This window comes from Colletes latitarsis, chromosome 6, assembly GCF_051014445.1.
Source record: "Colletes latitarsis isolate SP2378_abdomen chromosome 6, iyColLati1, whole genome shotgun sequence".
In the NCBI taxonomy this organism is placed as follows: domain Eukaryota; kingdom Metazoa; phylum Arthropoda; class Insecta; order Hymenoptera; family Colletidae; genus Colletes; species Colletes latitarsis.
This window is the reverse complement of record NC_135139.1, coordinates 11,234,874-11,247,006: the sequence shown is the minus strand read 5'-3', so window position 1 is coordinate 11,247,006 and position 12,133 is coordinate 11,234,874. Positions and strand designations below refer to the sequence as shown.

The following is a 12,133-nucleotide window of genomic DNA, read 5'->3' as shown; positions in this document are numbered from 1 at the left end:
GCGGGATTTGTCTCCTCGGTTTTGTACTCTCGCCGAGAAAGGAGCAAACTCCACGGCGAATACAATTTTTGGCCCGTGGACGGCTCGCGATGGCAAGAAACGAACGTCGATTTCAAAGAATGACGTAGCTTGAAGTCTTTATTTGTATCATCGTGAGTCTTAAAGGAGTTACATACCCGATAGAACTCGACTACGAACAAATCTGGCAGGATCGATCAAACTGTTCTTGGTCTTCAAACTTCGCGACAATAACGGTTCAAACTTCGACAAACTGAGATGAGTAGCTCTGTGATGTACCGAGTTTGATATACACGAGACGCGTAACGAGAAATTTAGTTTATTCAAATGGTAACTGGTGTAGCAAGAAGTTGTCGAGAAAGGAGCAAACTTCACAGCGGAAACAATTTTTGGCCCGTGGACGGCTCGCGATGGCAAGAAACGAACGTCGATTTCAAAGAATAGCGTAGCTCAAATTCTTTATTTGTATCATCATGAGTCTTAAAGGGGTTACATACACGATAGAACTCGACTACGAACAAATCTGGCAGGATCGATCAAACTGTTCTTGGTCTTCAAACTTCGCGACAATAACGGTTCAAACTTCGTCAAACGGAGACGAGTGGCTGTGATGAACCGAGTTTGATGTACACGAGACGTGTAATGAGAAAGTTAGTTCGTTCGAATGGTAACTGGTGTAGCAAGAAGTTGGAGTTTGTTGGAGTTTGTTGTAGTTGATTGAGGTAGTTCTTGTAACAAACTATGTCCACTGAGAAATAGTAAACTAAGTATAAAATTGTGGATCGTGTGATCCACAAGGGGTTACACATACCATAGAACTCTGTAATCGACTACGAACAAATCTGGCAGGATCGATAAAATTGATAGTCTTGGTCTTTAAACTTCTACAAACGGAGACTAGTAGCTCTGTGATGTACCCAGTTTGATGTACACAAGACGCGTAACGAGAAATTTAATTCATTCAAATGATAACTGGTATCAAGAAGTTGGAGTTTGGTTGAGGTAGTTCTTGTGACAAACTATGTCCATCGAGAAATGGTAAACCAAGTATAAAATTGTGGATCTTGCGATCGTGGAGATTATCCGCGCGTGTGACAGCGATCTCTTGTGTTTGACCGAGCCGTACGAATGTTTGTCTTCCTTTGTTTGACTCCGACCGGATGCTCTTGGAGAGTCTCTGCTGGTAACGGTTAGATATTCTCATTGGTCGATCTCATACGCTAGAGTCGAAGGTGTTTGTACTTGATCGGCACACTAGTTTTCGTGTGGGCACGGTTTGACGTTTGTCTCTGCAGGGAGAAGAATTTGCCTTTCGATCGAGTAAGCACTGTTCTGAGGTTCTTAGAAATGCAAACGAAGAGCAAAGCTATCCAAGAATTTTAAGAGAAGGTTCATGTTTTCGACATTTTAATTAATTCAAACCTCGTTGGTAATATAAATTGTGTAGAATGTAAATTCTTCGAAAAAAAACAGTATGTTTGATGAACATTTGCAGGCCCCCTTTAGAATGATTAAAATGTAAAATCTCGCGGTTAGGGTACATCTGGAATTCACCACACTCGACAAGGATATTTCTTACCCTGAACGATCCATCGTTTAAAAGTTTCTTTTCTTCTGGCGCGAACTTCGTCTGTCGAATTCTAGTCCTGCGGGTAATAAATTGGTGTCCATCGTGTGTTTTCGTAATCCTGGTACGCTTAAATTGCGCCATAATAATGGTAATAACTGTTTGCACGACGTGATATTTTGTTAAGTATACAACGACCAGCGTTCTGTTTCCATGGAATTTATGTACATCGCATTTCGTTCAATACCTTGCCACACTTGCTTTATTATGCGTACGCAATTAACGATAATACGGTCGCTTTGGACGGTACTTATGTTTGAAACATCACGACATGTGATACCACTTTGCGTTTACACACGGTGTCCCCGAATTGTATAAACTAAAGGGGGCTAAAAATCTACATAAAAAATAAGTAAAAAGTATAGAGTTTTTGAATTGAATTTTGAATAAATAATTCTCGGATTAAGATAATATTGAAACGAGTAAAAAATGACGTTTAATATACTTTCCACTGTTGTAAAGTAATTGCATTTCCGTGGACCGTGATAGCAACGCGTAGATTGTCTCGAGAACCAAAATCGGTTTGACACGTCTGCAGCATAGTCGAGTGCTCGCGTACTCGATGAATCTTCAACATCGATTTAATCGAAAATGAAGTTTCGCGCGAAAAATGTCACTCTGCCTTTTCGACTTATTTTCTCTCGCGGATTCGGCCATTTTCGGATTGCACCACCGGTTCGAAAACACCCTGTATATTGGAACAGTCAAACGATACGATTTATCTAGTGGACGATCAGAGTAATACGATCGATTTAAAATAATTTGCTCGAAGTTTGAACAAGAGTGGAAGTAATAGTACGCTCGAAATAAAACCTTTCTTTCATTAAAAGTTAGTGTTTCGGATTTATTACCCCGATTCTCGTAGAATTTCATCGTTCCCGTTCCATCGTAGACGCCATATCTCAAGGTGCACTCGATGTCTCGCGTCGTATTTTATCGTTAAATAACAAGTTCGGTAATCTTAAAGAGCTTTCGTTACAGGGAAGATGCGTTAAGTTATTAACAGGATGAATTCTTCATTACGCGTTTAATGCTTCGTGTCGTAGCTGGCTGGAAAAGTTGGTGTTCCGAGACTGCAGTTAACTTTCACTCTTCCAGAAAGATTCAGCGAAAACAGCTTCGAAATTTCTGAACTTTAGGCTGCCAAAATCGTTCGGTGTTATAGAAATATACAACCAAGAAAATTGTTTGAGTTTCATGACAACCTGTAACTTCAAAACTTTCGTGCTTTCGCTGACGAGTTAGCATCGATTCACGATCATACGACGAAGAAGAAATGAATATAAAATTTTTAAACGCAGGAATAAAAATTTTCGCGAAGGTTGTTTCAGGATCGTAGATAGAAACTTCATTGGCTAGGAGACATCAAACCTGGTCTTATTTCACGATTATTTTATGTTATTTTATCAGATAACTTTGAAAATAATAATTCCGTTTCATCGAAACGACGAACAAATATACTTGGTTGATATTTCTCATATCCATCATTGCATTTACAATTTAAAATGCATAATCTAAAATTACACTTTCTATTTGCAAATTGTCAAATAAGCTTACTATTTATTATTTCAAATAAATCGATATCTCGATTATTTCCAAATAACGTTTAGTAAACTTTCTATTTTCATTTCAAATAATCTGTCCAGATATAGTAGAGGTTACAAAGTTTAAGTCGCGTTGGTCACAGTGTAGTTACAGCAAGAAATGGCTTCTCGAGCTTGCATCGGGACGTGTTTCGCAAAGAAACTATCACGATTGCGTAGCACGAGATATTAATATTCGAAACCACTCGTAATAATTACGAAATAAATGCGTCGTTTGGTCGCGATCGAGGGGCAGACGTTGCCCCAGCTTGGGGGAGCGTTTCCAGGAGGGTTGGCCTCCGTTACAGGTGCATCGTTTCGCGGTAAATCTTTCGCGTGGGCGTGTTACAAGTATTGACGGTACTTAACGAGCTCCCTTCGTCCCTTTACGGGATTCGTTTGAAATTCCCAAAAGGCTCGAACTTTCGAGGCGTGTCGCGACGCACGTCGAACTTCGTACTTTTCGAAACGCTCGAGCTTTCGGGGCTTAGGAACTGCACTGAAATGCGGTCGAGCATCTCCGACGAGAGTTCCGCGAATTAATTCGTCCGTGCGACGCTGGCTCGTCGAATCCTTCGTTTCTTCTTTTTTTTTTTTCTATTTTTTTTTCATCCCCCCCAAACGTTCTTTCACGTTCCGCCAATTGACTTTGCTCTCTCGTTTCCTTGCCGTTCCTTTTTCCCTCCCTGCGGTCTTCTGTTTTCTTTCGCCTCTCGATTCGTCCGAGCGATTTTTCGTATTAATTTTGTAGCGCTACAAACGCCAGTAGTTGAGATATTTCTTAAACTAGAGAGCTACACTTTCGTCGTTTTCGTTTCGATTGCGTCGAACGCGAGAGACTTAGTTATTGCGATCTTTTTTTAAAAAAACAAAAGTAAAAAACAATTCTACTTCGAACCTTCTCTTCGCGCACATCAAATCCTGCTATTTTTTTCCCCAGATAAATCAACAGAAATTCAATATCGAAAGGAGACGGCATCCCACCGAGCAAGCAAAGGTAATTGTAAAAAAAGAAACCTTTCGTTGCACGAATTTCAATCTTCTGTTTCACTTTAAAGAACGAACGACTTCTTAATCGACGAGGTCTTTTGCACTTTTTTTACCCACCCCCTCTCCGGCAGACATTGATTCCCTTTTAATGCCTAACCGCGGCCTGGCCACATTTTCGCGTCGCGACCGTTGCGTTAATGGCGCGTTATTAGCGACGAAGATAGCGGCGCGCGGGAACGAATGGTTATGAAGTGTGTTCGTGTTTAGAAGGGGAGCCCACGGTGCATTTTGCTGGAAATAATAGCTGCATAAATCTCGAGCGAATTTCGTGAGTAACCTTGCTCAGAGCAACTGGATGCCTGCCAGAACAACGCAGACAAGAATGAATATTGGCCCGGCAGCTTTCCCTTGAATAAAGAATGCCCCCTAAGTGTGCACGTATAACCCGGATACGTCTTCCGAAACATTCTTTCTACCTCCTCGTTCAGCTTCGTTTCCGCTACACGGATGAATTTGCAACTGCGAGCACATCGAATTCGCGATCCAATCGTTGACAAAAAATTGATTAAGATAATTTCGAAAAGAAATAGACAAAATTAAAATTGAATCTTTGATTGGCGATCTCGCGAAAAGAAAATTGTATCCACACAAGTGCCACGTTAAAAAAATTGATCAGGGTAATTCCGAAAAGAAATAGACAAAATTAAAATTGAATCTTTGATTGGTGATCTCGCGAAAAGAAAATTGTATCATCGCGATTGCCAGTAGTTTCTAAATGAGATAAATAGATGCTCGGAATTGTCGTGGTGAATATTGCGAAATAGAGTAATTCCGATTAGTTGGAGTATTTCTGATCGCCTTGTATACTGTCAGTAACCGATTAGTATTATGTTTGACAGGATATTAGTAAAAATAGACAACTTTAATGAAAAATTCTTCAAAATTTAAGAAACGCCACAAGTAAAACCGAAATAAAAATGGAGTGAATAATTCCTTGAAAGTGGGTAGTTTACTCTGAATTTCGGCTGGAGTTGAAAGTCTACTTGAAGAAGTTCATTCAAATATAACTGAACGCGTTAAAAGGCAGAAAAAAACGAGAATAAATAGTACTCTCAATATTGTTGAGAAAGTTAAATTTTACCTGTAAAATAAAGATCTGAGCAACTAAAAAATATACAGAATGTATTTTATGATAGAAAACCTCTTGTTGATTATAATGGATTTATTCAAAAGTAAGTTTCATTTTTCTCAACAATATACTATTTCATATGTACAACTACGTATCATACTTTTTGTTGTGTTCAGTAATTTGATGTAATCATGACACTGATATGAAAACTATATTCGTTGACTTCAAACAAATTTTAACTTTTTAAATACGTCTGAAAGTATTTTGAAATAAATTTGAACGTACTGTGGTTGTAATATTTTTAATATCACTGTAACATAGAGCATATTACGAGTTATCAGGCGATCATAAATACCCCCTAGACGGAATTACTCTACTTTGATACAGTTTAAACATTTGGCTCCATCCGTTAATGAGAAAGCAGTCGATAAAGTTTGCAAAAATTGTGTAAAGATTGATTACATAAACGTTACCATCTCGGTGCCTTTTTAATTCTTAATAGTCCCCATTTGCATATAACTATTCCAACATTGTATGTTCTTTCATGTTACTTGCAAGAGCTTTCAAAAATATATTTTTGATCCCCAGACATGCTTTTCAATTTCTCCCTGCATGGTTCGAGGAAAATTCCTTCGCAGTACTATTGCGTATGATCATGTATCCGTATGTTGTTAGTAGATTACTGTGCTGTGAAGGTACTTTCCTAATATTCTGTTCGATCGATCTCACGATTGCCAGAATTTTGGTTTTTTTTTGTTCTTTAGAAAATCAAACTTAATTGTGACCTATGCTCCATCTTGCATTTTCCCTAAGCAACACGTAGACGAGACGATGGTGTATCCAAACTTTCACGTTTCTGTTTAAATTAATAAGTTACATAGCCATTTGGAGTGTTAGACATAGAGAGATTTGAAACATACAGCTTGAATCATTCATTTGGCTTTATTAAATTTATAATAAATTGTAGCTGCAAAATATACATTGGAATAAATCGAACAGTTGACGAAATTTATGAGGTTCTGAGCAGAAATGATGTATCACCCTAAAATACGATAACTGTTAAAAAATTATAGAAATATTGGAACTAAGCATTTACGAAAAGTACAAAATACAGATACTTTCAAACTAAAATCAAATCATTAATAAAACAAGTAAGAAAGAACGTTTAGATTTTGCTAAAAAATATATAAATATTCTGAGAAAATTATTACGGATCGATAACGTAAAATTTGAAAGTAAAAGAAAGAAATGTTGAAGTATCAAAGTATTAACGGAATAATTTATTACTCCAAGTTATAAAAATTGTTGGAGGATCGTTAATGGTATGGGAATGTTTCGCATGGAAAGAGATTGATAATTTAGTGCCTTGATATAATAAATGAAAATTATAGAAGAATCAATATTAAAAATGGATCGTAAGAAAGAAGATTTTAATATGAAACTACTTGAATGACTACGGCAGAACGTGAAGTTGAATCCAATCGAGAATTTATGAAGCATATTAGATGCTGAGGTTCCATCGGATGAGCGATATGTCAGAATAGAAAAAATCAATAATCAATCTTGAAACGAGCGTCTATTTACCTAATATCTCGATCCATTGGTCAGAGTCATTTATAAAATAAACAAGACTCAATTTATAGTCAAAGATCACGAATAAATATGTTAAAAAAAAAAGATATAAAAAGAAGATTACTTCATAAATATGCAATACTAAATATTGATCATAAATTAATAATATTAGATATTTACATATCCTTTACAACGTGTTCGTGTTCGCTTAATTTTATCTCTTTTCAATCGGTCTCTTTCATGTTCAAACACAATTTATTTATATAATAATATTACTATTGATTTTAATTACCGATTAAACATTCTACGCATCATAAAGCTATGTCACAAATAAAATTTGATTTTCCACCAGTAACTTCGGTCAAACTTGAATTATTACAACCCATTTACACGATAGGGGTTGTTAATCGATTCTCTAAAATAAACATATATCGAGTATACCATTCGAATAAATGATCAATAATATCTGAAGATGAATGATTTCACAGAACATAAAGACAGGAGAAAATGATTTCTTGCGCATTCAGTTTCTTACAAGGTTCCATTCGTTTCTAAAAATTTCCAAAAGGTTCTATTCGATTAAATTTGAACTTAAATGTCATTGAGATCGTCACCAGTCAGCCTAGCGACCCAGAAAACTATGAATTCGACACTAATATCGGTCGTTTTCGACTATATCTCACCCCCATCCCTAGAGGAACTAGGGGCGTCTCACCCCCACGGTATTGTTTCCAAATAGTAAATCATATGTGTACCAAATTTTTATAAATTTGCATATACGTAGATAAAACAAATATAAAACATAAATGATACAACAATTCTGTAAAGGTATTTAGTAAAAACAAGGGTAACTATTTATTCCGACAATTTTATCGATCTTTTTTCTAAACAGTCTTCTTTTACAACATCAATTGTTTCACAAATCGATTATAATATTTTCAATATATGTACATAATATCACAATCATTACCTTACAATTGATTAAACGAAAAACCGATTTACCATGGCATAAATATAAAACTTGTACACGCCACAATCGGTGAAAAAATCACGTAAATGGGCTGCAAGGATCTCCTTAGCGAGTTTTATTTTATACTGTACAGGGAAACCCGGGGATTTTTCAAAATTTCCGGCTGCATGCTCCTCCCTTAATTAATCAAGTATTCATCGACACTTCGTACAGAATTCCCTGTGAACGCTTTAGCGGTTTCCCGTTCCACGGTTCTCTAGCTTCTCGAGCCGCCAGACAATTATCATCCTTGCGCTCATCCTCGAATCCTTCGCTCCGACACGGTTGCGCAATGGCGGGCGCCGTCAGGGAGCCGTTGTAGTCAGGTGCATTAAGAGGGTCCTTAAAGTGTCTTTCGCAGTTACCGGTTAACCAACGAAGCGTAACGCGAATGGCCACTAAATCGTCAAGTTTCTCTCTAATTACAAGCGTCACGGCGAATGTATTGTCGCTGGTTGCTCGAATCGACGTCGTCCTCCAGGACGTTCGAACGATCGGGACGACGGGACGTCCCCAGCGTGCCCAGAGATATTTTCAGCTCGTCTCTAATTCGTTACCTCATTGACTCGGCGCATTGGCCGAGCAGACAATTACGCGGATGCAGGGAAAAGGTTTTAGGCGCGCTCCAGGAAGCGGCTGCGCTCGGTTGATTCAATTAACGGGAGATTAGCCTAGTCGCATTTCCCTCGATCCTCCTCGCGCAGCTGCTCTGCGTACTCCGCGGGAAGAGTTGGACGTCGTTAAATCTGCATTTCCGTCTTCGAAGTTCCGAGGACTAGCCTCCGAGAAAGGATCGAGAATCTTATCTAGTCCAGAGTTTTTACAGAATGTTCGATAATTTCAGTCTGAATGAAGATTTTTAATTTTCATCAAATAGAAGATGAGGAGACGCTCATGAAATCGAATTTTATTTCGAGTCGATACCGTAGTTGGTTCCAGAGAAAAAATGCCAGTACGCAGACATCCTGTATATAAACTTAAATTCATTTTCAATTAAATAAACAATTTGTAATTCGGTTGTATCGCAACGTTCTTTAGGTATATAGTGTCGAAGTAGATATCAAAATAAACATAGAAGATAGTATAAATTATATTAGTTGTTATGTTCATCGTATAGAGGATGAAACGTCTTTTAAAACGAGTGTTCGTTCAAGTAAATAACGTAATTAGTTACAGAGATATAACGATTTTTGTTTCAAGTCGATCGCGTGGTTAGTTCCGGAGATATAAGGCTTTGAAGCGTTTGTTTACTTTTCGTTGTTGACGTCGCGAGGTCAATGAACTTCCACTGCGGCCTTGGCGAGGTCGTTGACCGCACGTGCACGTAGCAAGTAGTAAACATTACGTCACTGGATCACGTTCACGACAGAGATAGTAGAATTTAAAAAATGACCCCTTCATTTAAATGATATCTCAAAAACAGAAAGTGGTATCGGCATAATTCAAAAACCATTTTAAAGAGGAAGCTTCGTCGCTTCTACTAATGGCTCAATTATGGAGAAAACACTCGTAATTTTGCAACTGTACGCGTATAAACTTTGACTATTATTAATACGCGTTCTTAAACTATTCTAAGGAAGTAAAGACTGAAAATTCTCTCCTTTTCATGTCAAATCTTGATTGGTTTCAATAAAATATTCGTAATAATTAATAATATTAATAATATCGATTCACAGCAGAAGAGAGCATATTATCATACACCCTGAAATAAGAAAAATAATTCCATGCAAAATTTCATTCCATCAATTAGAGACAAGTTTTATCCATTAATAACAAATGCAAATTTTAGATTCGTTCGTAAACTACTTTTTACCCGCGTAAATGTGAAAAATTTGGCAATGGATACTAATACTCGCACGAATATGTTCTCGAATAAATACACTCTTTGAACATCTAAGAAAGAAATTTTCGGTATTTCAAGTTAAAAATCGTTCGAGATTAATTAATTTAGTTAAATCGACGGTAGTTATCAAGTGACTGACAATTAATTTAATAGTATTTGAACTGTCAAATTTATGACATTTATTCGTAGCTCTACAATATCTATGAAACATTCGAGCATTAAATAATTGGAATAATTCGTCCCAGGCGCTGGATTCTGCTGGTTTATCCACACGCTGATCTCGCTGGAATCACATTATCGCGCGACTGTGTACGAAGAAGCTCATGGTTTCGTGGATTAGTTTAATCATTGTTACTCCATAACTGCGAGTTTCAGGGAAGCGGAGTTCGATAATTGACAGGGGACTGGAATTCAGTTAAGTGCGATCGGTCTTTCGAGTGATTTAACATTTGGTAGACTACCGTTGTGTATGAAAGTAACATCAGTGTCTGGCTCGTTCAAGAGTTAATTAATATTTAATTATATATGAATCAATATTTCACGCTGTGTGAATTAATTATGACGTTGAAAAGCAAAGGCCTTCAAACATTTTGCAGTATATAATACACGTCATGCATCAATTAAAACAAACGTAAATTTAGCATTCCGAAATTCGACAGAAATTTGTTTCTACATAGTTCTAACGTGCAGAAACAAATTGTAACAAATAAATCGATATTCGACATGAAAAAGAAGAGAACGAAGTCTATGTTGCAAAGAGTGCAACGTTGGATTCTATATTCTATAATTGAAAACGTATCACGCAGAATTAAATTTGTAACCGTGTTGCAGTTGTTTACCTTTTGTTGGAATAATTTATAACGTATGTAATTCTGAACGCTTTTCTTTATTTTTAACTGATACACACAGGCATTTTATCGTGATGTTTCCATGCAGTATTATTTTGTATTGATATTCAGTTATAGAATAATAGAGTTTTTACTAAAATCAATCTAAAGTAAAATATATTTGACGATTCTGCGTCTCGAAGGGTATCGTTTAAAATATGAAACGAAAGATTAATAAGAATATGTCTTCGCGAGTACGATTATCGGGGAAGATTCTTATCCGAGACGGAGAAATACGTCAGGTAAATCTTCTTAATTGAAGGCAGTGCTTATTACTGTCATTTGACGCTAATGGATGAGTGTCACACATGACTAATTTCGTTTAGGAATGTTCGAAGTCTGTTGTACGTCTCCGTTTGGCACCTTTGTCTCTTTACCTGACCAATTAATCGAGGTATTCCCCAAGGTTGAATACATCGTCTTCTTCCCGTATCAAACGGACGTGCGTCATCATTAATTCCTAATGTCGATCTCGCCATCTCTCGAGTACAGGAATACATGAAATATTAAAAATTATTATTCCATTTAACTATCTACCCGTTCCATCGTCGAATAGCGGCAACTGGGTAACGATAAAGAATAATTAGTTTAGTTAGAATAATCAGACTCCGATTTCCGATACCTGACTAGTATTTCGGTTACCAGTCGAACGGTCGATATTCACAGTTCATGAATATTTATAAAAAATTAAGGTCGTCGGCAGCCACAAGGGATCGAAGCTTCGCGAGAAATTCTCGTAGAATTACAACGAAATGAAAGAAAACAACGAAACGATTGAAAATTGTGTATCGAGGGTGGTGTTTCATCCCCCGTGTACAATTCGTGGTACTATAATTATCGCAATATTTACGTCGGTCATCGTTGTATAAATAATACAGTCGAGACTCCTATTCAATCCTTTGGTATGATTATTTATTTCAAAACACGAGCATGGACGCTCTGTATATTTTAATGATTTCCCCGTCCAAATGGAAACATACGATTTGCAATAAAAGCGAATGAAAATGTAATTTGAATGTATTTCTATTGCAAGATACTTCAACTAAAAAATATAATCGTGAAAAGCTTTCAACAATTTGCTTAATTCCGTAAAATAAAGAGTAAAAGTAGATCGAAACAAGCGAAAAAGAAACGTAAAATGGTGTTCTGAATCAAATATAGTTACTAAACGGAGTAAGTAATTAATAAATTATTTTAAAATTGCTCCGTTTGACAAAATCGAGTCGCGCCCGCCGCCGTCGATTGCTAATTGGCACGTGCAATCAAATTCGCTTAGCGGTTGTAATTTATCGTCATAATAATTACATCGCGTCGAAGAAAGGAGAGTGAAAATCAGAGAACGAGCCAGGTTTGGTCGATTCGATCGAGAACGACGATGTCGCTCCAATTGACAAACCGCGAACCTGCGTGCATTATTATGACGATAACGATGACGTTAGTGCGTTCGTTATAACCGATGACTGCATCGCAATAAG

General features: G+C 37.1%; 1 protein-coding gene across 7 annotated transcripts in view; it reads left to right on the top strand.

The window, feature by feature from the left end:
* LOC143342394 (dystrophin, isoforms A/C/F/G/H) overlaps nt 1–12,133 on the top strand; it is a 655,322-nt gene that overhangs the window by 297,913 nt on the left and 345,276 nt on the right. For 6 of the 7 annotated variants that reach the window (XM_076766217.1, XM_076766218.1, XM_076766216.1 and 3 more), the window contains one exon: nt 4,169–4,225. The exons of the other annotated variant lie outside the window; for it this stretch is intronic. In XM_076766217.1, the coding sequence (XP_076622332.1) occupies nt 4,169–4,225 (57 nt within the window). The remainder of the gene's footprint in view (nt 1–4,168; nt 4,226–12,133) is intronic. 7 annotated transcript variants of the gene reach the window in all.